This window comes from Erythranthe guttata, chromosome 2 (genome assembly GCF_056151865.1).
Source record: "Erythranthe guttata isolate IM_541 chromosome 2, IM_541, whole genome shotgun sequence".
Taxonomy (NCBI): domain Eukaryota; kingdom Viridiplantae; phylum Streptophyta; class Magnoliopsida; order Lamiales; family Phrymaceae; genus Erythranthe; species Erythranthe guttata.
Window position 1 is genome coordinate 3,382,412 of NC_142534.1, and position 24,190 is coordinate 3,406,601.

General features: G+C 37.1%; 4 protein-coding genes across 8 annotated transcripts; 2 read left to right on the plus strand and 2 right to left on the minus strand.

Moving 5' to 3' along the window:
• The first annotated feature begins 236 nt into the window (after positions 1 to 236).
• Positions 237 to 3,265, plus strand: LOC105949640 (uncharacterized). Of its 3 annotated transcripts, none has more exons than XM_088824993.1 (3): positions 237 to 380; positions 890 to 915; positions 1,866 to 3,265. In XM_088824993.1, exon 3 carries the CDS (start codon positions 1,872 to 1,874, stop codon positions 2,916 to 2,918), a length of 1,047 nt encoding a protein of 348 aa, XP_088681119.1. In that variant the 5' UTR covers positions 237 to 380; positions 890 to 915; positions 1,866 to 1,871; the 3' UTR covers positions 2,919 to 3,265. The 3 variants fall into 3 exon arrangements, with proteins under 3 accessions (XP_088681119.1, XP_088681120.1, XP_088681118.1); XM_088824994.1 differs by lacking the exon at positions 237 to 380 and adding an exon at positions 384 to 482 and having other exon boundaries at positions 890 to 914; positions 1,864 to 3,265; XM_088824992.1 differs by lacking the exon at positions 237 to 380 and having other exon boundaries at positions 776 to 914; positions 1,864 to 3,265.
• Positions 3,266 to 3,565: 300 nt separating this feature from the next.
• On the minus strand, positions 3,566 to 15,780 carry ESP (separase). 3 transcript variants are annotated; one of them, XM_012972911.2, is made up of 27 exons: positions 14,985 to 15,780; positions 14,622 to 14,799; positions 14,400 to 14,510; positions 13,808 to 13,942; positions 13,296 to 13,705; positions 13,017 to 13,122; positions 12,778 to 12,903; positions 12,372 to 12,662; positions 12,182 to 12,295; positions 11,843 to 12,064; positions 11,632 to 11,756; positions 11,401 to 11,527; positions 11,003 to 11,299; positions 10,823 to 10,909; positions 9,911 to 10,156; positions 9,699 to 9,822; positions 8,812 to 9,594; positions 7,824 to 8,058; positions 7,467 to 7,569; positions 6,921 to 7,115; positions 6,123 to 6,178; positions 5,812 to 6,038; positions 5,467 to 5,704; positions 4,837 to 5,131; positions 4,359 to 4,598; positions 4,178 to 4,265; positions 3,566 to 4,060 (listed from the first exon to the last, which is right to left on the minus strand). In XM_012972911.2, the coding sequence occupies exons 1-27, from the start codon at positions 15,677 to 15,679 to the stop codon at positions 3,633 to 3,635; spliced, it is 6,282 nt and encodes a 2,093-aa protein (XP_012828365.2). In that variant the 5' UTR covers positions 15,680 to 15,780; the 3' UTR covers positions 3,566 to 3,632. The 3 variants fall into 3 exon arrangements, with proteins under 3 accessions (XP_012828365.2, XP_012828367.2, XP_012828364.2); XM_012972913.2 differs by having other exon boundaries at positions 5,467 to 5,698; positions 11,632 to 11,759; XM_012972910.2 differs by having other exon boundaries at positions 11,632 to 11,759.
• A 1,060-nt stretch (positions 15,781 to 16,840) lies between these two features.
• On the plus strand, positions 16,841 to 19,516 carry LOC105949633 (Ribosomal protein L10 family protein). The gene is made up of 8 exons (XM_012972945.2): positions 16,841 to 17,009; positions 17,119 to 17,284; positions 17,776 to 17,866; positions 17,990 to 18,048; positions 18,582 to 18,642; positions 18,798 to 18,888; positions 18,975 to 19,051; positions 19,253 to 19,516. The coding sequence occupies exons 1-8, from the start codon at positions 16,982 to 16,984 to the stop codon at positions 19,367 to 19,369; spliced, it is 690 nt and encodes a 229-aa protein (XP_012828399.1). The 5' UTR covers positions 16,841 to 16,981; the 3' UTR covers positions 19,370 to 19,516.
• A 217-nt stretch (positions 19,517 to 19,733) lies between these two features.
• On the minus strand, positions 19,734 to 21,701 carry PYM (partner of Y14-MAGO). The gene is made up of 4 exons (XM_012972946.2): positions 21,370 to 21,701; positions 21,134 to 21,253; positions 20,268 to 20,477; positions 19,734 to 20,168 (listed from the first exon to the last, which is right to left on the minus strand). The coding sequence occupies exons 1-4, from the start codon at positions 21,565 to 21,567 to the stop codon at positions 20,028 to 20,030; spliced, it is 669 nt and encodes a 222-aa protein (XP_012828400.1). The 5' UTR covers positions 21,568 to 21,701; the 3' UTR covers positions 19,734 to 20,027.
• Positions 21,702 to 24,190: the final 2,489 nt, after the last annotated feature.

Genomic DNA, 24,190 nt, shown 5'->3' on the forward strand with positions numbered 1-24,190 from the left:
ACGTATAAGAAAATACATAATTGGGGAGATAGTTGTAATTGTCCAAATAACAGGGGTCTTTTTATTAGAAACTACTAATATTGTGATCCAATTAGCCAAACAGAGCCTTAGAGAAAGCACTTTTAATGCTCCGCCCCTAGTTTAATTTCCAATTTGATACTCACATTTCTCAGCAAATAATAATATTGGAAGATTATAGAAATGCCCGCGCTCTGATTTTCCCCTTCGATCTGTTCATCTACCCATTTTCTATCTTCTCTCAATTTTATCCTTTTTTTTTTAATTAAAAAAAAAAAAAAAAGCTGATAACTTTCTCTCTCTAGATTCCTGTCCGAAATTTCTCATCCACCAAATATCACAACCCAGCAAAATATTCTCCGGTATGTACAGAGATTTCCTCATATTTTATCAATTCACTGGAATAATTGATTAAATTAAACAATCCCAGATGATTTTTTTTTTTCTAATTTTTATGATTAAAGGTGACAAACCCCATGTGCTTATGTGCTCATTTGATTAACTGATTAATATTTTTTTTAATCTTCTTTTACCATTTGATGGGTATCAATTTTTTTTTTGTGCAATTGGGAAAATGATTAATTTAATTTTGATTATCTGTCGGGTTGCGTGATTCTTCGCTTGTGGCACGTTGTTTCGTGTTCTGGATGTCTTCTTAGCATGTTATCCGAATCTCTTTTTGGTAATTAAAAAAAAAGGGCTGGTGTGTATGTATCTATATGTGTATGTATACTTGCATCTGAATCTTGGATTGATTTATATATTTTAATATTTTATCTTCTAAAGGTTGAATTTTGTTTTTTGCACGTATAAATATCATTTGGCGATGGATTTTGGTCTGCACAAATAATTCTTCAACTTAGAGATCCAGATTTTCGCTTTGTTCGAATTGCGAGGTGGGTTTTGTTCTTCCTTTGTTTTTTATGTTGGGTTCTGAATAAGAAAATTGCGGAATTATTTGCCTTCGTTTTTTTCCATTCGTTGGGATATCGACTGACGATGATTTCGGGTATTACTTTCGGTTGATGATTGGGGGGATTACTTTGTTCTTTGAGAAATGTAATTCGTCTAAAGCGTAAGATCTGGTTAACTATCTTGTGTATTTTGTTCTTCTTCGGGAATTTTCTTTTAGTGAATGATCATTGTTGAATTTTTCGATAAAGCTTCCGTCTTTTCGATTATCCTTCTTCCCCTCGAAAACCCGTTAGTGGCAGTTGGTGGTAGTCGTTTGCTTCGTTTGCATAATTAAATTGCGAGACATTATTTGCGTAATTCTGAAGTTTGTTTGGGTGACCGAGCGTTGCAAAAGGATAATCGATTTATATTTAGTTAGAAATTATAGAGAAAAAATCGTCTCTTGATTTAGCATATCTTGTTAACGCATCTCTTCTGTAATTGGTTGTATAAATGTTTCATTTCCAACGTGTGATCTGCTTGGATATGAAGGGGAGAAAAAGAAAACATTTTCGTCCTTTCTTGATGATCGTTGTTCCGATAATTTCTTTTGGAGAGGGTGAGTGGTGGTGGGTGGGAAAGAGTAATATGATTTGGTCGATTTTGTTCGTCTGTCGTGACTTTCGATGGCGGAATCTTGCAGAGGCAAATGTAAATAACTGCAGTGATAGATGTGTTATGAGTATGTATAACGATGCTCGTTTATTCTGTTTAATCATTGAACCCTGGTAGGCTGACATGGTATATTCCCTGCTCTATAAACTTATGACCATGTTTTTAGTTTTAAATTTGGTTCGATAAACTTACGATTGTGTTCGTATGCATTATTTTTCGAGTAAAATTCGTTACCCATGTTAAATAGTTCCACATTTGGTTTTCCGATCTATCTAGGAAAAAAAATGGCAAAAGGCACAAGGGGTAGACGCGGAATTGCTTCTCGACAGTGCAGACCGACACCGTATCCGTTACCATCCCACAACGAAAAAGACGACGAAAACTGCTCCAAACTATTCAAGAAAGACTGGGTGGACGCTACGTGCTCGGTCTGCATGGAGTGCCCACACAAAGCAGTTCTTCTCCTCTGCTCCTCGTACGATAAAGGCTGCCGCCCCTACATGTGCGACACAAATTTCCGATACTCAAACTGCCTCGACCAGTACAAGAAGGCCTACACCAAAGTGATGTCGTCACAAATCCCCACAACAGTTCAAGCTCCACTCGCCAGCCAATCGTCAGCCATCACTCCATTTTCCGAGGCTGCTGAGCTGGCGTGCCCCCTCTGCAGGGGGCAGGTGAAGGGGTGGACGGTTGTGGAGCCCGCGAGAGAGGATCTCAACTGCAAGAAGCGGAACTGCATGCAAGACGGATGCTCGTTCGTCGGAACATTCAAAGAGCTTCGGAAACATGTCAAGGCGGAGCACCCTTCTGCGAAGCCACGCGAGGTGGACCCCACTTTAGAGCAGAAGTGGAGGAGGATGGAGCGAGAGAGGGAGAGAGAGGATGTGATGAGCACCATTAGATCGTCGACACCTGGCGCCGTGTTTTTCGGTGATTATGTGATAGAAGGGAACCATCACTACGAATTCGATTCGGATGATGAAGATGAGGAAGACGAGGAGGGGTTTGATGGAGATGGTGCCGCCTTGGAGAGAAGCAACGAGGGCGGCGGTGGCGGTGGTGGCGGTGGTGGTGTAGGAGGTGGGATTGATCGGAATTTGATGTCCGTTTTTCTCTTTCTACAAGCCTTTGGTAATAGAAGGGACGAGAGAGAATCTAACGGCACGTTAGATGCTTTTGATTTCTCCGATAACGACGATGATGATGGTAATGAGAATGACGGTAATAATGGTGCATCGTTGGTTGGGCGTTTACGTAGGGAAGGTAGGGTCCTTCTAGGAAGTTCCAGAAGGAGAAGGCATCGGGAGGCGGATGGAGGGCAGTCATAGGGGTTTGTGTTTAATAGGGTTCGGAATCGGAAACGTAAAAAATAAAATAAAAAACAAAATGATTGATTTATGTGTCATAGTCCACGGTGTAGGGAAGGGGTTTAGCTGTAATTTTTTCTAACATATGCATGCACATTTTACTTTACTTCTCTCTCTGCTGCTGATGTTTTCATACTTGCTTGAGTATGTAGTGTCAATAATAACTTGTCTGATGTAATTTTAATTTGTAATTTCTCCTGATTACTTTCTTCCATTTGATGTTAATTATTTGACATTCTTGTGATTATTCCCTTCAGAAAAATGTAATTTGTACATGTAGGTATCATAATATTTTATGTTTGTCTTTTCGATTTTATTGTTGTTTACGTCAGTTTGAACACGTTTTTTAATAAGCTAAGAAATTCGGCTCGAGCTCGATGAGGGAACAATGACAAAATATGTATAGAAATTCAAGTTGCTTTAGTTCAATTTATGTTTAGCTCAATTAAAATTCGGTTTTGAACTCAACTCAATTGCTTATCAAATCAAGCCCAAATACAATTTAGCTTGATTCAACTTGTTTACCCCTATGTTTCTCTCCACGTATTAGTTCATTGTAACTCTATAACTCTGCAATTTACGGTATATTTGAGTGCAAAAATCAAGAATTTTGTCGCGGAACTTTTGATTTATAATAATCCCACTCATTCATCAAAAAGAAAGTTAATCACATAATTACGCTGTACGTTTTTTCCTCTTGATAATCCCAGTGGGAACACCATAACAAACCGGTGAAGCTCCAATGAGAAAACCGAGAGTGCAGGCATCTCTGGCTTGCCCCATAAACGAACCAATCCTAGGCCTATGACTACATTTTTTCGACTTATTAGGTAAAATACATTGATCACACTTCGATGAAGCGGCTGATCTTTCTCTCAGCCAAGCATTAAGCATTGCCTTTCCAAACCGGTCAATGTCTTTGTCAGTCACTTCCCACAGATTAGCCACTATAACGGGGGAGCCAGCTAATATGTAAGAAATCGGAGCCCCTTCTGGTAAATAGCATCCTTTAAGATAAAGAGAACCACTGCTGCACCCAAGAAGTAGAGTAGCAGCACAAGTGTCGAGCTTCTCAATTTGATGCCCAGGGATATATTGTGTACCTGAAAAAAAGGCCATGATGAAAAATCAAATGAGCTTTGTGTCGATTTTACAAGTTGAATGGGGGAAATTATTTGTGAAGACGAGATTTTTTTTTTTTTTTGCAGGCATTTATTTACCACTTCCATGGCCACAATAGACGAAGAGGTCATGGTTTTTCAAGGCCAGGCTCAGTTCTTGAACAGTGGGCACAGTACCAATCTTTCCCTGTATATTGCATACACGAAAGGATTATTATTGCGTACACGAAAGGATATTTAATTTAGGTCTTATGATTTGGATGTCAAAGCAAAGATTTACCTCAATGTTTTGATCTTTAAACCAGCTCTCGAATTCAAGCTGGGTTGTTCTGAGATCACCATCTGGATTCAATAAATAATATGAATCCAAGGGGTCTATCGATGGAAAAGCAGGGATGTTTGTCTCAAATTGTTCTTCATTTTGACTGCATCGGTCGAGTGTTGCGAAAATGCTACCAACAGAAGGCATTCGGTAAACCTCCTGATTACGCAATATTGGCAGATTCTCCCATGGAAGCATCTGCAAAGACGTGTTAAGAAATTCAACTTCATAAATTACGTGGACAAGATCTGGAAGAAGCAGAGTTGATAAATGACCATATTGAAATATGAAGCATTCACAAGAAAAGAGGGGAAGTTATATCATTTATATTTGAATACTTCTAAGCATGCAAGTCAATCATCTCCGTGACATTTGGAAACAGTAAATTAAAATGGTAATATCTGCTCATTTCGGAATTAGTAAACCGATGACATACCTGAACATCAAAATCCAAAACCAAAATGATTGTTTTGCTGGTAATGCCTTCATCCTCATCAAAATTATCGGACATTTCTAGCATTCTTTTGAACAACGTATGCATTTTACTTTCAAATTCACTAGATGATGCCTCAGACCCCTGACCAACATAGCACTTTTTGGTTACAACAAGCTGCAAAAGATGCTCCTCGTCTTCAAAAAGATTCTTTTCAATAGTGTCGAGATGGCTGCAATCTGGCCATTCGCCCAAAAGCAAATATTTCCAGGTACCCAGCCACAAGTCCTCCATATCCCTGATACACAAGCATTTTATTACGAAATTACTTTAATTTAGTGGTTATGTAGGGATAAATGATGACACAAGTGCGATAAGCTAGAAGGAATAAATGTCTTATGAGAAATTAAAAAAACAAAATCCAATGCTCATTTTGTAACTTATCTTTGTACAAAAATGAATATGAAGTGGTTTGCACTAAAGCTAATTTTCTAGATAATAGACTGATGATGAGTCTATTAACACGAAAAAAGGAATTCCTAGTGATCATTGCCATTGTGGTAAATGCAGAAAAGTTTCTGCAAGCTACCATCCAGAGTTGGATGAGGCATGTGTTTGGAACTTGAAACTTACCGCAAAAATTTGCCGAGGCATTGATCAAGTCTATTCCTCTGTCTCCACCATAATGACGTGTTTTTCTTAATATATTCCAAGAAATGCTCTGAAGATGAATAGTAATTCCGTTCCAACACATGTCTAAAGACTGGGGCTATTTCATCGATTACAGTAGAGACCCAAGGGCACTTCCACTGCTTGTCAGAATCTTTCCAGTTGAAAACAACTGAGCTGGAACTAGCATCATCATCTGAAGCTTCTCGCAAAATAATGAAACAGATTAAACTCGATGCATGAACAGAGGTGGCTGTAAATTTCATAGAGAACACTTCATATTTTTCACCAACTTTTAAACTAGAATACCTTCTAAAGTTTCATAGACAGGTAGAAGTATGACATGCTGATTATCCGAGCTCAGATGGGATAACAGAATGAATGCCCGTACATTATGGGACCAATGCAAGAGTTCTCTAAATAAACTAGCATCTGGGCCTGAAACCAAGCTAATGCAGACGACTGGAATTGATGGAAGCCCCTGAAAAAATCTTGGGACAAACTCTTCCAGATCCTCATAAGATTCAGGTGCAGTTCTGGAACAAAAGGAAGGAGGTTAAAGAGGTAAACGTGTATAACACCATTCCAGGACACGGCATATTTCATTGTCAAAGACAAACCTGATTGAACCAGCTAAATCACGAATGGTTGAGATTGAGTTTGAGAGAGAAGAATCCTGATAATCAGCCATACATGAAAAGTTAATTAGCAAGGCATACGAAGCAATTTAAAGCATCTATACTTGAGAACAGGCTTTGGAAATTTACTTAAAACTCAATTCATATTGTTCATGTCAAGCAAGTTATATGACGGAAAACCTCAGCAGAATGGTGAGTCAAGTAAGTTGGACTTGAAGTAGTGAGATGACTTAGACTTGACGTGAACCATACAGAAAGATGGAAAACATAGCCACAATAATGAAGTTTAAATTCGGTAATAATGAATCATAATAATGCTGCTAATTTTATCTATCATACAAATATTCTTGGAACTATTCCACTCGAACACTCATACCGGCAACCTTGTGGTTGAGCGGTACCACTCCCATTCTTGTGGTGGGTGGTTCTGAGTTAGACCCCACGTGTGTATGTGTGTGCGTGTGTTTTAAGGCCATCTACAAGGACAAGTAAAAAAAAAGGGCGTTTGCACTTGTAGGTAGTTCGGAGGAGACTGTACTAAAGGCAGTTTCTACATCACAATAGCACACAGTAAGCAGAATTTTAAACTCTGATCAAGACGACAAGCAGCATAACTGCATGACTAGCAAGTACAAGTTTCATCTACATTTGTCTGCTTCATTCACACTGATCATACTTCAAAATATATATATATATATATATATATGTACCAGCAAGACTACATCATAAGAAAGCACTGCATTTTGATAGTTGGCAAGGAAATCTTTCAGGACTACCTACCTCAGAATTCATAGCACTTTGAGTTTGCTTCTTCTGCACCATACCGGATATAATTTGCTGGTTAAGATCAGTGCCAAGTGAAGCTTGATGGAAGAAGGACGCCAATTGGCTTTCAGAACCTTCCTCGTCCGGAGATAAAGAAAATTGCTTCAATGAGGTAGAAAGTACATATACACCTGCAAGCAACCTGCAGATCTGTTGAATCATCATAACAGGTCTGGTGTCAATTACCACCAATCAGATCACAAGTCCAGAGGAGGAAAATGAGAAATTAGACAACTAAATTTCATACACACATATATTAGCCACATTGGGAAGCAAAAGCTGCCTTACTTTTTCGCGCCAATATTAAAATCACTCTATCTACGGAAATAACCAACATACAACACTAGTTGGTTGCCTCATTAAGTGAGAAACTCTGTTTCGGCCATTTCGTTTCAACAGCCGAGAACACAGAAAATGTTGAGGCACAATAGACCCTAATGGGCATCGCAGTTCTTTAAAACACCATAACAGTAAATGAAAAGGAGAAGTGCATGCACTTACTTTTTGAAAAAGTAGAGGGACTTCTCGACCAAGTATAAAGGACATCTTCAACAAGGAAACAATCTTTACTGTCCCAATGCACGAAAGCTCACAGCAAATATTCCTGCTTGACATGGAAATATCAAACAGTCAAATGAAAGGCGTGTACTGCCAAATTTGCCCTCTTGAAAAAAAAATCATCTTCCAACCAGTGAAGCTAAAATAGGAAACAAATGAAATGTTCCGATAATCATGCCACATTGGTAAAATAACAACCAGAACGAATCATAAAGTGGATGTTCTAGAACAAGAAGTGCATATCCATAAAAATATGATATGGATATAATTGCATAAGATAGGGCGGCAATTAGTAAATACCCGGTACCCTGGTGAGGATAACTTTTCAAAGTGAACCAGCAAATATAGTAAAGCAGTGATGCACGTTGAACTGCCAATGCATCTCCATGGAAGTGCTTCCCGATTGACTCAATCGAGAAAATAAGGGAATCTGACGAGCAGTTGGAACAAGATGATTTTTTGCTGAGGATTGATGGACCTTCCAATAGAATTTCATGTGTTTCGTGAACATTTCCGCAAATGTCAGAAAATTTTCCTGCACACGTGATGTCAACAAATCGAGGAAATAAATGGCAGGATTTACATGCAGTGAAAGTTCAATCAAGCCATCACAAATAAGAACTTAAACAGTGGGCGACATGCATTTCAAGCAAACACATGATACTGTAATATAGTGTATCTGCTTATTAAAGCATGTAAAAGAAATGCATAGATAATATAGCAAACAACTCAAGTAAAACCGCATGTTATTCAATAAACTAGAGCACATCTTCTGAATATGAATGGCACCAGTTACAGCACAAGTCAGACAGTTATTTCACAAGCTAATCGAGCAGAAAATTAAAGCAGCAACATTGCAGCAACTCTTACCCTAAGTGAGTGTAGGTATGTGAAGGATAGCTCTACTGGTACATAGTATTAGCTATATAATATATTACTTCTCTCAATTGAGTAACTATTATTGGCTATTTGTGCATATTGCCGATGCGTGCACAATTTCTAAAATAAAAGAAAATTTCTGTAAAGCGAGTTCCGAATTTAACAAGTTTATGACATCTTTTCATGAGTACTTCCCTATTTATGTTGCAGTATACCAACAAAACAGAGGATAAACTGATTTCTAAAATAGCTTTTCTGCACGGTAACTTTTACGAGATATTTTACTCCAGCAGTTATTATTATTAGGTCGTATTAACTTCTTTCAACGGAACAATGGTGTTTGCCTAACATTTGTGGTCAAAATACTTGCAAGTTCAGATTAAAGACTTATCAGGGATTCAGATTATACCAACGCTAACGAGCAGTCTTAAGCAAAGGCTTCTGTAAACAAGCTCCCAGTTCATGTGTATGAAGTTATTCAGTGTGCTGCAGTCAACAGCTTCAGTGTAGAGACAGTGCCAACATTTCATTTTGTTGCAAAGAGATGAGATGCCATTTCGAAAATCAGCAGCAGAACATTCAGATTCAGAACTGGGCACAGTATGTTCGGACCCAACAGCAGCAGTAGACAATTGATCGGTGGCTGAACTAGCAGTTAGGGCATTATGTCTGTCAGCTGGTACAATCTCTTCGGTTTCCACTAAAGAGCGAAGGGTGGACCGAGTTATCCTACGGTTACATACCACCTCTTGTGTCTGTGAAGCAGGTTTTACTTCCTTCTTTGTCCTTCTAGATCGACGCGGTTCAATTTTAGTTTCAGTTTTAGCATTTGAAATTGCCTTGGGAGGATTGATTACACAGCTAGAAAGTGAACTTTCTCTGGATATGACCTGCTCAAGCCTAGCTTCTTCCGGAGTAGAATTGGAAGTCCTCCAGTTGAAAACATTTAGATTGTCTAAGGCTAATTTATAAAAGCTTTTGGCATCAACCAACATCTTCATTGATGGCGACTCTCCAGTACTGGAAAAACGGCTCAAGAATAAGTCTCCAATTTGTTGATTAATGGAACTCTCCAACATACATAAACATCTTTTGCAGGAAACAACGGCAGCGTTGCTGGCTAATGTTTTCTTAGCACTGGACAATTCTTTTTCAGCAACATTCCAAAGCTTTTGCTTGCGGTATAGTTTTCCTGACCAGATTCAGATAAAAGGCATGGAGTAAGATGCCTTTCCAACCATGTCGATTTTGGTTATACATGTGAGAAAAGGAAAAGTGACACGATAATTGACATACCCAACAATACAGAAAAAGAAACTTCAAAATGTGGCAAGCCCTGAATCCGGGAGATATTTCTACCCCACCGTAAAAGCATTTGAGCATCAAGAACATTGCCAAGAATCTCATGAATCATTCCAACCTGGACAAGCGGTTGATATACAATTTAGATTAATCATATAAACAGCAATTTTGAAAAAAAGCTTAAAATACCAATTTTGTATTGATACCTGCAACAAGCTTTCAAGGTAACAACTAAGCACATTCCAAGGAGTAGGGGTGCAGCCTTCATAATCGCAAGAACCTTTTGCCACCAAAGAATCAGCAACTTTGAAGGTCTGGATGCCATAGTAACTCTTTTCAATGATCCGCCCATCCTCGTCAAATGTCTCGGTCATTTTCTCCACTGAGTATTCGAAATTTTGTTGTAAGAGTTTACTACGTAAGCTATGGGCCTCTTTTGCATATGCAAGAGCCTGCGAACATGTTGGACAAATTATAAAGAAAATAATTTTGCTGAACGATTAGTTCAGTGGAACCAACTTATTCATTACAGAGCAAGATCATATATAAGATATAGAATTCAAATGATCTACAGTATGTCATTTTTTCTTATCCCATTTGATTCACAGTTATGGAAGTTGCATTATAAGAGTTTGTAATAAACGAAGTTGTTCGTGATAGCATTATCAAGACACATTTGTATAACTTTGTGGTTTGTGCGACAAATTTAGTTTTTACTCAAGCAGAGAATATAATTAGTAGCACCACCAGATAAACAAAAATGAAGTAGAAGTAAAAATGAAAGCAACTAGACAAGTGGGTAAACCACATGAAGCAAGAAAACGATCTTCCTTAGCAGAATTAGCCTTGTTATACAAGTATTTAACAGTAAAATCTGTATTATCCTCACTTCCCATTTTTTTTAGAAGCTAAAATATTTCCAAAATAATCAGTTCAGCATAGTTAGTTTTCTAGTCCCTTCTCGTAACTATTCTTAATCAAAAAGCTGCATGAATCTCAATCTTAAGATATCGCCACATACATATTGGTCAAAGACCTAGTTAGTGATACTAAATGGTATAACTTTCATTTAATGAAAATAACAAATATTGTGAAAGCAACACCTCCATTGAAGTTACCTCAATCATGCGTCCACTTGAAACCAATCTTGCAGATGAGTCATAGTAGAGATTTGACAAAAGAAAGAATGAACTGGATGGTGGAACCTATGATAGGAAATTAGATTGGATAACAGGTGAGATAATTTTCTGAATTTACACGCAGAATTGAGCAAGTAGTTAATAACATGAGGGGCTTACAATGGAAATAAGACAAGAAGCTGCTTGCTTGATCTCAGTATTGATGTGATGGAACCCAACTGTTAGGGGCTTCAGTTCCTCCATACATGTTCTCCAAAATTTAGTAGAGTTACTAAATTGACTCTGATGCTTAGCAAAAGTATCAATAAACATATGGTTAACGGGGGATGCACAGAGACCATGACTAAGCCTTCTGTTCTTCCATAGCTCAGATATAGTCTTTGCCAAAGGAAAATTCTTCTCATTAAATAACTTCATCACAACATCATACAACCTAGGGTGAATTTCCAAGTAGCCCTGGATTAAACAACCATAGAAGAGAGTTGCAAGGCAACAAATTTTGTCAAGAACCACATTTCCATTTCCAGGCTTACGTTAACATACAAAGCAACTCCTACCTTGATTGATAAAAAATCAATGAGTTGATACCACAAAAATAGCATGTCTTCGTACTGTTCATCTGCATGGCCATGATCTGAGCTCAAGTAGAGGTCCAATGCAGCATGAATATCATTAAGAAAGTCACTGTCAAAACAGAGCAAGTGAAGCATCAAAAACTGAACAAAATTTCACTAATCAGCAACTAATATACTCTTCCTGATGTGCTTTATTGATGCAGAAAAACTAGCCTTTTAGGTAATAAAACCATTGAGTTGGGGGATGTCTCCTGGGTACATAATGCATGCAAAAGATAAGCATGTATAAGGAGCTGATGAACCCGAGAACTGCAGCTCTTTTTTGTGCCGTAGATTAACTTCTGTTTTCAAAAATGTCATGTTAAACAAAACGAACTAGAAACAGCAAATACAACTAATAATAAATTAGCTGCATATAGCTCACCAATGTCGATATAGCATCTGATAGACACTGAACACACTCATCCAATCGTGCTAATCCATGAACTCTTAGTACTTTTCCCTTTTCAATAAGAATCCTAGATTTCTTTAAATTACTGTCTTTTGCAATATAAACCTCTTCTAACAGGATGTCAATTATTTGCATTCGCATACGCAGACAGTATCTTGGATTCAGGTAACTCTGTGTCTCGTATGCAAGAAGCTCCTAAAAAAGTCCAAGCAAGAGATGTTTAGAGAAGTGGCATCACATTCCAAGGCGCATAAAAAAAATAACCATAAGAAAACAAGCATTTGTGTGTGAGAGGCAAGGAGAAAAAAAAACCTCTTCCAATATTTTTCCAAGTGTCATTTTAGATATTTCTTTACAAGATGAAAGCAAAGAATACAGCATCATGCCATGCTCTGTATCTGCATCCTTCAACAGTACATATTGTACCTGGAAAGCAGGTCGCAATCAGATAGGGTTGGCTTTAAAATAATACTTAAGTACGCAATGAGCCAATAAATGTTACCTTTACCCACTCCTTTATCAAAGACACAGGAGTTGGTACAGTTGCAATCAAATTTTCTGAAACAGACCAGGATATAAGACTTTTCTTGATGATTCCATTTATCTTGCAGTTACTTTCTTGATTAAGTTGCAGAAGAAAAGCAACTTTTTGAGAAGCCTCCATGATAAATTCTGCAATGGCCTTTTCTGACAGATTATCACAGGAAACATGTGATTTTTCGACATGCATTTTAGAAAGAAATGCCACATAATTCCATGAAGCTTTACAGCATAATTTTAAAGCCTTTATTGCCTGCACAAAATGATAATTCACCGGTAGCTATAAGTTAGTATCATTCAGATCACTAAGTACTTTGTTGGGACATTGTTAGCTACATTGTATGATCCATTAACGACCCAGCTAATACCTCTTTTGGCCGTTTTTGACGGGTGAAAATTACAGCTAGATTGTTGAGAGAAACATATAGGTACTTGAGCCTCTTAACTGAAACCCACTCAGCTGAAATAACTTGCTTTACCAATAGAGTACTTTCCTGTGGACATTTCAGATTGCAGAGGGATTTCAGGATGTGTACTGAAAACAACAATGACAATACTATTTTATTAATTATAATAACCCAGTTTAACTGTTGGATAGCGTGAGAACCTTAATATATTGGTTTGTTTTTAATGAGAGCATAAGAGAAGCCACAACTACAACAGATATCACTCTGTGATTGTCTCCAGATGTCTCTCTCTTCTTTTCAGTTGCACTACATCAATAAAGAGATGTAAACTATGTAGGTCATCAAAATGTAATTTTATATTAGAATCTTAAAAAATACACAAACGACAAGAGAGATTCTTCCAAAGAAATTCTCTTTAGAATATTCTAACTGAAAAATAAGGAATACCGTCCTCACAAGGCACAGTAAAAGTCAGGTACCTGAGACATTGGAGAAAGGTATTGCAAAATTCATGAAACGCATACTGGATAATATTCAGATCATCCCAAGAACTCTCTGCCTCAGAAAGAATCTCTTTCCTGTTAAAATATATGGAATCTGCTAGTGACTGACAGAAAAACTTGAGAGCTTCCCAGTAAGGTGCATGTGAACTTTCTTTTTGTTGAGAATTCTTCACTTTGCCACCAATGTCAGAGTGGTCATTCAATAAATTAATTGAAGCAGCCATTTGTTGACACTGCTTCTTGTTATTGAGAAAATTTTGAAGAGCATATCGTGGTAGAGTATTTCTACATTTTTCTATATCTTCCCCTTTCGACTGGTCATGTGATGAACTTGCTAATAACCCACTTGCATAAAGTGTCAGTACAGAAGTGATGAACGGAAAATCCTTCAAAGGAAATACATAACTCTTCAAATTAAGCACTATAAGTTACAACTTCATGTGGTCAATATATGAGAAGCACAAAGCTACGAAGTGCAAAATAAATACCTCACGGAATGTGTCTGCTAATCTAGACAGATGTTCTGCAACTGGATCACATAAACTCACAGTTAAACTATGACATTTATTTGCACAATAACACACAAGTTCCAAAAATCCAGGAGTTGTTTCTTCCACTCCAACCTGCCAAGTAAAACTAAAGCATATTGAGTTACCATGCAACAGATAGGTCCAAAATAACTTACAATGAGAAAAAAGAAAGATTTCAAAACCAACTATTACCAAAACCAACTATTTCAAAACCAACTCTTTAATTGTGTGATAGTGCCTATGTTTCTTCTAGGGATACTAAACACTTTAAATGCCATAATTATTCAAGTGAAGTGTTTGAAGACCACATCAGTTGCCCTGGAAATTTAGGTCTCTTAAACTAAAATTATTACATTTGTAGCACTTACAGAAATTAACTCAAGTCCCAAGGCATACCGAGATAACTACATCAGAAACAGGAACCATTCAACAACAAGTTGCATAATCCAGTAGTTTGGTTTCAGTTAATTAATATGCACCTACAATGTCATCCTTGTTAACAGAAATATGGTAATTATAAATAATAGCAATTATTTGCACGGTATATTACCTTGCACTCATCAGCCATAATATCCAGGACATGTTTCAACACATCAAGAATGATGTCACTAGACAGCTCATCTATCTGAGAGAAAAGAGAAGAGCAAATCTTGAGTGCAACCTGTGACCATAAAAAGAAAAAAAGAAAAGAGAATAAGAACATCAAACGGCAGGATAGCGTTATTTAGGCGTTACAGAGTCAAATAAAGTTGAGTTCCAGGTGATCCTTAACCTTGTACACTTGATCGTGAGCATGTGATTTCTTGTATTCTCGGAAGGTGACCATGGAAAACTCACATATCAAATCCACGCCAAAACACTTCATCTCCGCTACCAAAAACAGAGCAATTATGTGCAAATTCGTCTCCAAGAAACAGTGGAATTTCTCGTAGTCCTTGGCATCCAAGATCCTGTATAGTTCAGATTAGTTCAATCAAAATCAGTATTTAAAATTCAATTCACCCATGTAGAACATCTTAACTCAAAGCTACTAGAAACGGGAATCGCATAATAAGTGTCACTCCACAAATATATATATGCACGACTTCGTTAAACAAATACAAATATGTGCTCGACTCAGTGGATGCGGTCATACTTGAACCATGGTTCGGATTCATTCACCAAAGAAATGACTCTCCAGTAATCAGCGCCCACATTACTCCTCCTCTTCGACGCGCATTTTACCAAGGTCACAACAACCTCCAATACTATAGCTGCAACTTCTTGATCCACGCTCTTCTCGTCCAATTCAGGAACCAAACGCTCCTTCGATTTTCTCGACTTACCCTTCAATCCACCTCCAACAACGGCATTTAAGCTCTGGAGCACAACAAAACCCTCTGCTTCCGCCTCTTTGTACAACTCCCACCGCTCCAAACAGTGTATGTACCGAATTCTCTGCACGTGGACTGAATGGGGCTTTCCAGCTAGCTCCGGCGCAATCAATTCGAGGCAGTCGAGGCAGAGGCGGTAACTATCGAACAATTCGAGGGCGGAGTCGCGAGGGATTTTTGGGGTTTCTGAGAGGCGTTTGGGGAGGAGTGAGAGGGACTTGTGTATGAAGGATAGGAACTGTTTGGCAAGGCTGCGGATGGTGTGCGGTTCTTCTTCTGGGGGTTTGGATTTTGAAGATTTCGCCGTTGGTTTCTTCGCGGCGGCGGTGGAATGTTTGAAGAAAGGGGTGAAGGGGTGGAGGTGGGCGCTGAAGAGGCGGTGGGTGCCGGCGAGGTCGACGGAGGATTGGAGTTTGGAGAGGAGATCGTCGGCCTCCGCCGTAGATTTGCATCCCATTGCCGGCGGTGGCGATGGTTGGAGGAAGACGGTGGTGGAGTTAGTGCGTGAAGTGTGTGAGAGAAGCCTTTTTGGGTGGGCGGGAAACAGGCCGCCCAATGTTATCGCGGAGGCTGATTTTGTAATTTTACATAATATAGGGGCAGGAGCCGAATTTTTTTAACGTTGATACTAATAATAATATTTTGGGCACTTTTATTCTTAAGAGCAACCCCAATACTTAGATATAAAAATCGAGTTATCAAATATTATTTTGCTATTTACTGTCAAAAAAAAAAATTATTTGCTATTTGAAATAATATTTTAATATTAATTTAAAATTCATCTACTAAAACTTATACTTTAATATTTGATATTTCATTTGATTTAATATCGATTATTAAAGTAATTGTCAAATAGAAGGTTATAGATGATTTTATTTGTATTTGTCACATGTCAAGTTGCGATTAGATGTTTGTACGAGTCAATGGTTTCCGAGTATTCACAGGGAAGTGGTCTGAACAAGTTGGGTAACTCGTCGTCTAGTACTTCCTCTATAACGAGCTTCTCATACCTAGCCAACGATTTCTCTAAAAATGGATTCTCTTGCAAGTTACAAATATTAGTATTGTTGTCATTACCTTTTCACACTTGTAGGTGCTCAATATTTATAGCCAAGTTCGAACTCCAAAATCATCGTTTATATTTAGTTTAATATATCTAGTTATGTCAGTAAAATATCCACTAAAATTCAAATCCCACTATAATTTCATGCAATATTGTTAGGTATCTGCATGCAATAATAATAGAGAATATTATATGCATCAAAGATCTGATTGAACATGCATTAAATGTTGTCGAAAAGCAAGGCAGTATCTTGCCCGATTGACATATTTAGGTCTCATTCTTCTACCGAAGACCGTTTTGGGACAAATTAGCTTATCGGGCGACAATTCATCGAAATTGATCCGGATCAACATTAAACCTAAAAATTTAATTTCAAATCATAAAGTTCTATGTTCTTTATTTTTTCATTTTGTCTTTCAAAATGTTAAAAAAAAAAAAAAAAAAAGATAAAATATCAATTAGTTTAGCTGATCCAACGACGATGGGCTCGGCCCAATAATAAAAAAGGCCCAAATGCTACAAAAACAGCTGTCCATAGAAAAATCAAAATAAAACACCAAAACGGCGTCAGAGTGAACAACAATTAGGGTTTTAGACTTTGGTTCAAATTCTAAAACCTACCAATTGTTCACCCCTCTCTCTCTCTCTCTCTCTCTCTCTATCACTCCCTCTGCTCGCTGACACTTCTCGCCGAAGATGCCGAAATCAAAGCGCAATAGGCCAGGTCTGCATTTCGTTTTTCCTTGTATTTTTGTTGAAGATTTGTTTTTTATTTGCTTTATTTTCGAAATTTCACATTTTTTTTTTAATTTATGGTGGCGGCTGTAATTCAGTGACCCTATCGAAGACGAAGAAGAAGGGGAGAGAGCATAAAGAAACCGTAGTGAATTCGATACGTGATGCTGCCGAGAAGTTCGATTCGGTCTACGTTTTCACTTTCGAGAACATGAGGAATCTCAAGTTCAAGGAGTTCAGAGACCGTCTCAAGTCCTCCAGCAGGTTGGGGAATATTAATTATTTGTAATTGGATTTTAATTTGAATCAACTCTTGTTGAGTTTTCGTAGCCGTTTATACGTAAATGATGGGTCATGTTATCAACTGAATTACACTTCCCTACTGTGAATTTCTTCATTAGTACTGCAGTCTAGGAAATGAGGTTTTGGAAAATGAGCAGCAGAACTTTTCGTAAATTTGGATGTTAGGCTTTTGATTTTTGTTGTATGTTCAATTTAGAAACTTTACGAGTTGAAAATGACGTAGATTTAAACAGGCCGGTGTTAGCTTTACGGGGTGACTTGTGATATATTGGTAGAAGAGCGAAACAAAATTAAGTAGCTTTCGGTGGAAAAGTTAGTTACTCGGCCGTTGGCTTTATCAATTGTTGCGGTTCTGTCCTTGTAGGAATTTAGGAATTTGAGTTTCGGTTTCTGCTGAAGGATTTTAGTTAAAGTATTAATAAAGTGAACGACTTGTGCTTTCTTTGTCCTAGATTCTTTCTAGGATCAAACAAAGTTATGCAGGTTGCTCTGGGTAAGACTGCTGCCGATGAGATCAAATCGGGTCTTCACAAGATTTCGAAGGTAGAGTGAGCGCCTTTGCGTTCTTACTTTTTATTTGATATGTATGTCAACTTGGCAACATATATTGATAGAATCTTGCGTTAACTTGGACATTTTTTATTCTTGTAATTGTTTGGCATTCAGGTTCTACATGGAGATTCAGGACTTTGTTTCACTAGCTTGCCTAAAGAAGAAGTGATAAGGTACGCCCTTGACCTGCTTTATGATACACGCTGACTGGAGAAGTTTTAGACAAGGATAGACGATACTCACATTTTTGAGTTTCTTAACTGTAAGATTGAAAAATGAGCATGTTAAAGCCTCTGAAACCAGGGAAGTCGAGGAAACTGATTGAGTGTTATTCTAAGGCTAAGTATACAATGAGAGAACTGCATAATCATTACACACTATTAAAGTCGGTTTTTATTGTTTATTTGATTTTTGTATGTTGTTTGAAGGTAAATGGCTAGAGAACTTGTTTAACCATTCAGAGTCCGGGATATATTAACTATAAAAATATCTGAACAATGAATGATTAATCGATATATTCTAATGGATGATTAGTACTCCTGTTAATGGAATATTGGTCCCTCTTGTTTTAATCACACTTGACCGGTTGAGATTGGAGACTTCATTTCTTCTGTAGCATTTCATTTGAGAAGACTCTAGATTCTTCAGTCCATTTATCAATAACCGTAGAGTGTGTTTAACTTTTTTCTTTTTCTTTTTTCATCAGATTATTTGGTGAATACGAAGATTATGATTTCGCTAGGACTGGGAGTACTGCAGCAGAAACGGTATATGAATATCTTATTTTATTTTATTTAAGTTGTCATCTCTTGGTTGAAATCATACCTTACAGCTATGCTGATTATCATACCTTACAACTTGAACTTTACATACATAATTAGTTGAAATCCCAAACGTTTCTCATGTTTGGTTTATTGTTTAGGTGGAGCTGAAAGAAGGTCCTCTCGATCAGTTCACTCATGAGATGGAACCCTTCTTGCGCAAGCAAGGAATGCCTGTTCGGTTAAACAAAGGTGTGGTTTTATATTTCTTTTTATTATTAAAAAAAAAAAAATCATGGCTTGTGTATCTGTTTGCTCATCAATATTCTGTTGTGCAGGTGTTGTAGAGCTTGTATCAGACTATACTGTATGCGAAGAAGGAAAACATTTATCACCCGAGTCAGCTCGCATACTGGTTCGTTTTCAAAACTCACTCAGTCACGAGTCTCACTTCAATACAATTTTGACACTCTATATTGAATTTTTCCATCGTAAATGCTGTTCTCGTCCAAAATCTCTCATTTGGGTTCAATATTTGTAGGCATTGTCATAATTTTTTGCATCACTATGTATTTGAAATTTATTTTAATGGAGAGTGTTTCACCTTTTTGTGCAGCGTCTATTGGGAATTAAGATGGCTACGTTTAAACTACATTTGATATGTAGATGGAGCCCAGAGGACTTCGAAGTTTACAGAGAAGGGTTGGAAGATTCCGATATTGAATCTTCGTAGGTTTCATTACTGGAAACAAAACTCTTTGGAAGAAAGATTTGTGCATCCTCAAGTTTTGACATTATTATATTATGAGGGCGGATATTCGTTGTGGTGAAAGATTTTGTAAGATGGTTAAGTAATCGATTTTTCTCTTTACAGTCTTTACATTTTTCTCTTAACTATTCACAAGTTAATCGTAAAACAAAAGAAAAGAGTTCAAATGAGAAATTTTGAATTTTCTTCAAAAATTAACTTGTTCAATGCAATTTGTGTACTGAACAAGTGGTGCATGAGTTTGTGCAAATTTTTACAATCGTAATTTTGAATTGTTAAAAAAATTCGACCTAAATTTATTATGTAAATCAACCTACATCCAATAACATAAATTAAAACATATTTTCGTATTCCATTCGACGTTTTAGAATAAATAAACTAATGTTTGTTGAACTAGTAGTCAAAAACTCACGCGCAATGTCCGACCTACCAAACGAGGCCTGATAAAACGAGAGGGATAAAGCAAATGCAACGAACTTCCTTACACAAAAAGGATAACTCCCTATCAATGTAGTATAATGTTCACATTCCATCACAAAACAAGAATTACACGTACAAAAATAAATCTAATCGCTCCTTACCGTGTTTTTTTCTTTCTTTTTATCGGGAGAGAGAGAGGCTGCTATGTTAGTAGCTCGGCTTTCTTATCTTCCAAAAGCTTCAACTCGTTGCGCCAACTTTCTAGTTTAGCCACTTTCTCCAACTGTTCGGGTTTCAAGTCTTTCTCTGCTGTTTTCTGCTGCTGTGCTTCAGTCAGTCGAATCTACACAGTATAAGTAATAATAACAAATTTATCAATTCGACGTATGAGTTTATATTAAAATGCAATTAATATGTCCTTCAAACTTAATATGTAATTTACCTTCTTTTTTAGGGCTCGAATCTTCTTATCGATATCTTCGACTTGATCCGTAGGAGTTGAACAGTTGGTTGAATCTGAAGGAGGTGTGACCAAAGAGGCGTTTCCGGAAAGAGAGAGCCCGTTCATATTCGATGCAACTGTCTCTATTTCTGGAAGGTCATTCGAACAATCGGAAGGCAAAGTATCATTTTCGTCCTTATCAACGGCTGCCTGCGACCAATAGTATTTCTTGAAATTAAGAGAGATGAAATCTGTAATATAGAAGTCCGAGTAATTTCATAGGTAATTAAATCTTATTTTATTATTTTGAGCATACGTATTATCACCATGTTGAAGTGGCTAAAAAAAAATTAATTCAACGAACTAATCCTATAGAAAAAAATTCGGAATCCACCAGAAAAATAGAGAAAATTCTCCGAAATTTGTGTTAATGCCGAATGTTATATCTTCCTTAACTATTTTACATCTATTTAACATTATATAATTATTATATTTTCACCTTTGCGCATCAAGAATCGTTCTCGTGATCAAGTAGTTATGATGCCACCCTAAATCAATTTGATGTCCCTCATCACACACACACACACACACACACACACACACTACATGTATACGTAAACGTAATAAGACTTGGAACAGACCAATACACATACATACACCTATACACACATTTTTTCACGTCTACATGACTAATCGAGACGATAGGGCTATTTGGAAGTTCTGATAGATATGCACAATGTACAAGCCCCGGAAGCAGAATAACAAACAAAGCATCTTCCAAGGAATAAATTAAAGATCGAACACGAATTGAGACTGATAAAATCGAAAGTTAATCGAAGAAAACAGGGATATGTTTAAAATGTAACCTGCTGACGCTTCTCTTTCTTTCGCTCGTTCCTCTTCGCAGATTTCGACTTAGGTTTCGTTTCCACCACCGGATCATATCCCGGCGGAACCTCCTGAGTCGCCGCCATCTCCTTCTTCCACTGCCGTCAAATTAAAAAAAAAAAAATCAACAATTCAAAAATGAACAACAGGCAGAAATAAATAAATAAATAAATTAGAAAAACAACCAGCTGAATTGATAACTACTACTACTCACGAGTGCGCCTTTGGATTGGTAAACCGCGACCTCGTCCTGAGGAACGTAACCGGCCCGAATACGAATGGGCTTGCGGAGGGTGCCGTCGGGTCGCCGGGTCGGGCCGAGTAACCGCTCCCCTTCTTTTAGGGTTTTGCCTAGGTCAGCCGTCAGATGCGTGACGTCATCCTCGTCTCCATTTGAGCTGCTCGTCGCCATTCTCAACCAGCTCCGCTTTGAATTGATGATCGAGAGAAGCTGGAAAAATGAATTTCCACTTTTTTTTTTTTTTTTTTTTCAATTTTTTGGGTGGCGTTTGGTAATTAACGGGCAGTAGCAGTGAATTAATTGAAACTGCGAGAGGTTTATGAGAGAGAGATTAGAGAGAGAAACCCAGATGTACGGGCCGGGCCGAATGTCTTGACATGTGGGCCTGCAATAATGAGTTGGGCCTGAGCTGACCGTTATCTCATGATTTGATTTGCATTGGATCCTAATATAGTAATATGTGAGAGTATGATAAAAGAAAACATTTATTATTATATAATTTTTTTTTTCGCCAAATGTCAAACAAATCTATGTAAAACACATTGGAAAATTAGTTATACTCCCTAGTTATTGAAAATTATTGGGGGTAATTTGGATCCGGTTCCATGGATTCGGTCAAATTCGCTTCGATTCATATGGATTGCATTGAATCTAGTTATAAATAAACTGGAACAGATTGAACCAAGTCGACAAAGTTTAAAAACTGGGTCTATTTTGGATCTATTGAAATTCCAACAAAAAAGAAGTGGACCCAATCAATATGTAATTACTTGTTGAGTGGTGATTTCTCTAAGGGTAATGATATATGCAGGCCAAATTAAACATTCAGGCACTTTTTTACCATGATTTTTTACCTTTTTACCATAACTATTTACCTTTTGTACTATTCATATGCACAAAATCGGACTTTTTCTTATTCATGTGCTCGTGTGAATTTACGCGAGCACTTGGCAAGTGCTCGTGTGAATTTACGCGAGCACTTGCCAAGTGCTCGCGTAAATTCACGTGAGCACATTAACAATTTTTTTTTTTTTTTTTTTTTAACCCACTCGTGTGATTTCACACGAACAGAGAAGATATGCTCGTGTGAAATCACACGAGCAGAACGTCTTTGTTCGTGTGAAATCACACGAGCAATTAAAAAAAAAAAAAAATTAACAAGGCCTGCTCGCGTGAATTTACGCGAGCACTTGCCAAGTGCTCGCGTAAATTCACACGAGCAGGCCAAAGTCCGATTTTTTTCGTTTTTTTTTTTCGGATTCGTAATCTACATAACAAGAGGATCGTAAAAACGTAAAAATTACCTCCGATCTGTTGACGATTTGCACGGGCTTTGCGAAAGAAAATCGAAAGGGTAGAGAGAGTTTTTGAGTTTTTTACCTTTTGTTTTTTGAGAAATGGTAAAAAATGTGCCTGAATGTTTAATTTGTGCCTGCACAAATCATTTCGGTTTCTCTAATTACATGATGAATCTCAGTTATTTTGTGACTGAGAGTTTTGTAATTATTTGTTAAGTATTAGTTTTGTTATTAATGATGAGTGGCAGTTCTACATTATTGTTGAGTGGTTGTTATGTAATTACTTGGTGAGTGGCATTTATATAATTACTGATAAGTGGCATTTCTTTAATTATTTGATGACTGAAAGTTCTGTAATTACCGAGTGGCAATTCTTTAATTACTCGATAGTGGCATATCTATAATTATTTGGTGAGTGGTACTTTGTAAATGATGAATAGCAATTCGATAACTATTTGTTGTGTGGCAGTTATTTAATTATATTGTTGAGTACTGTCATATTTGTAATTACTTGGTGAATGGTAATTATGTAATTTACTTTGTGCGTGTGACAATTGTATATAACTATTCAGTGCTATAATTACTTAGTGAGTGCCAATTCTGTAATTATCCTTTGAATGTGAGTTTTACAATATAATAATTACCTGCTCGGTGTCGGCCTTTTAATTATTTATCAAGTGACAATTTTTTTTATTTACTAATGATTAATAGCTCTGTAATTACTATTGACTAGAAAAAAAAACGAGTATTTTTTCTCAACAGAACGTCCAAACTTTCATCAAAACCAAAATAGCCATTGTTCTTATTTCAAGTAAAATTTTATTCAAACTACTTTTAGCTAATTAATTGCCTCATTACACATTGAGTTAATTAATTAGTGCATAAAAATAAATATCGATGCATGCGTACAAATAATATATAACTCATGCAATCAAACCAAATATTGATCTCTTAAAACTCTGATAAAATAATTCCAAACATTTCAATATAAAAAAAATGAATTCGTGTAATATTTTCTTTAATCACGTGCCCAATCTCATTACCTGTGTTTCATGCATTAAGTTGCAAGAATATTCTCTATCTCTCTCTACTCTCTCTCTCTCTCTATATATATATCATTTGAAGTAATTAGTGTATATATGTTTGGAATATATATTCAGCAAAAAAATGTCTTCTTCAGATGGCAAAAAGAAATTAGTAGAGAAAATCGACACGAAGAAAATAAAACGGCAAAGAAACATAAATTTCTTGGCCTGCACGAAATTCAACTCGAAGCAAAATAACAGTAGGAGTCCGAGGCCGATAAAAAATATTGCCTTCTGCTCCTTTATTCAAGAAGCCTCCTCTTCCTCCGAAGAAGAAGAACGCCCTCCAACTAAAGGTAGCTGCAATCTTTATTAACGTATAAATTTTAATTCGACTAAAAAAATAAAGGGGAGGGAGTAGTTGGTCGTAATTCGCAAGACGTTTGAATCGTTTTTTATCTTGTAGGTACA

What these genes read in the sequence shown, in the direction of transcription:
- LOC105949640 (XM_088824993.1), top strand. Translation starts at nt 1,872, where the DNA reads ATGGCAAAAGGCACAAGGGGTAGACGCGGAATTGCTTCTCGACAGTGC.
- ESP (XM_012972910.2), bottom strand. Translation starts at nt 15,679, where the DNA reads ATGGGATGCAAATCTACGGCGGAGGCCGACGATCTCCTCTCCAAACTC. An exon ending in GTCAAAAACGGCCAAAAGAG is followed by an intron (nt 12,663 to 12,777) that starts GTATTAGCTGGG and finishes CATTTTGTGCAG; the next exon opens with GCAATAAAGGCTTTAAAATT. An exon ending in GATTTAGCTGGTTCAATCAG is followed by an intron (nt 6,039 to 6,122) that starts GTTTGTCTTTGA and finishes CTTTTGTTCCAG; the next exon opens with AACTGCACCTGAATCTTATG.
- LOC105949633 (XM_012972945.2), top strand. Translation starts at nt 16,982, where the DNA reads ATGCCGAAATCAAAGCGCAATAGGCCAG. An exon ending in CGTCTCAAGTCCTCCAGCAG is followed by an intron (nt 17,285 to 17,775) that starts GTTGGGGAATAT and finishes TCTTTGTCCTAG; the next exon opens with ATTCTTTCTAGGATCAAACA. An exon ending in CCGAGTCAGCTCGCATACTG is followed by an intron (nt 19,052 to 19,252) that starts GTTCGTTTTCAA and finishes CTTTTTGTGCAG; the next exon opens with CGTCTATTGGGAATTAAGAT.
- PYM (XM_012972946.2), bottom strand. Translation starts at nt 21,567, where the DNA reads ATGGCGACGAGCAGCTCAAATGGAGACGAGGATGACGTCACGCATCTG. An exon ending in ACCAATCCAAAGGCGCACTC is followed by an intron (nt 21,254 to 21,369) that starts GTGAGTAGTAGT and finishes ATTTGACGGCAG; the next exon opens with TGGAAGAAGGAGATGGCGGC. An exon ending in AGAAAGAGAAGCGTCAGCAG is followed by an intron (nt 20,478 to 21,133) that starts GTTACATTTTAA and finishes TATTGGTCGCAG; the next exon opens with GCAGCCGTTGATAAGGACGA.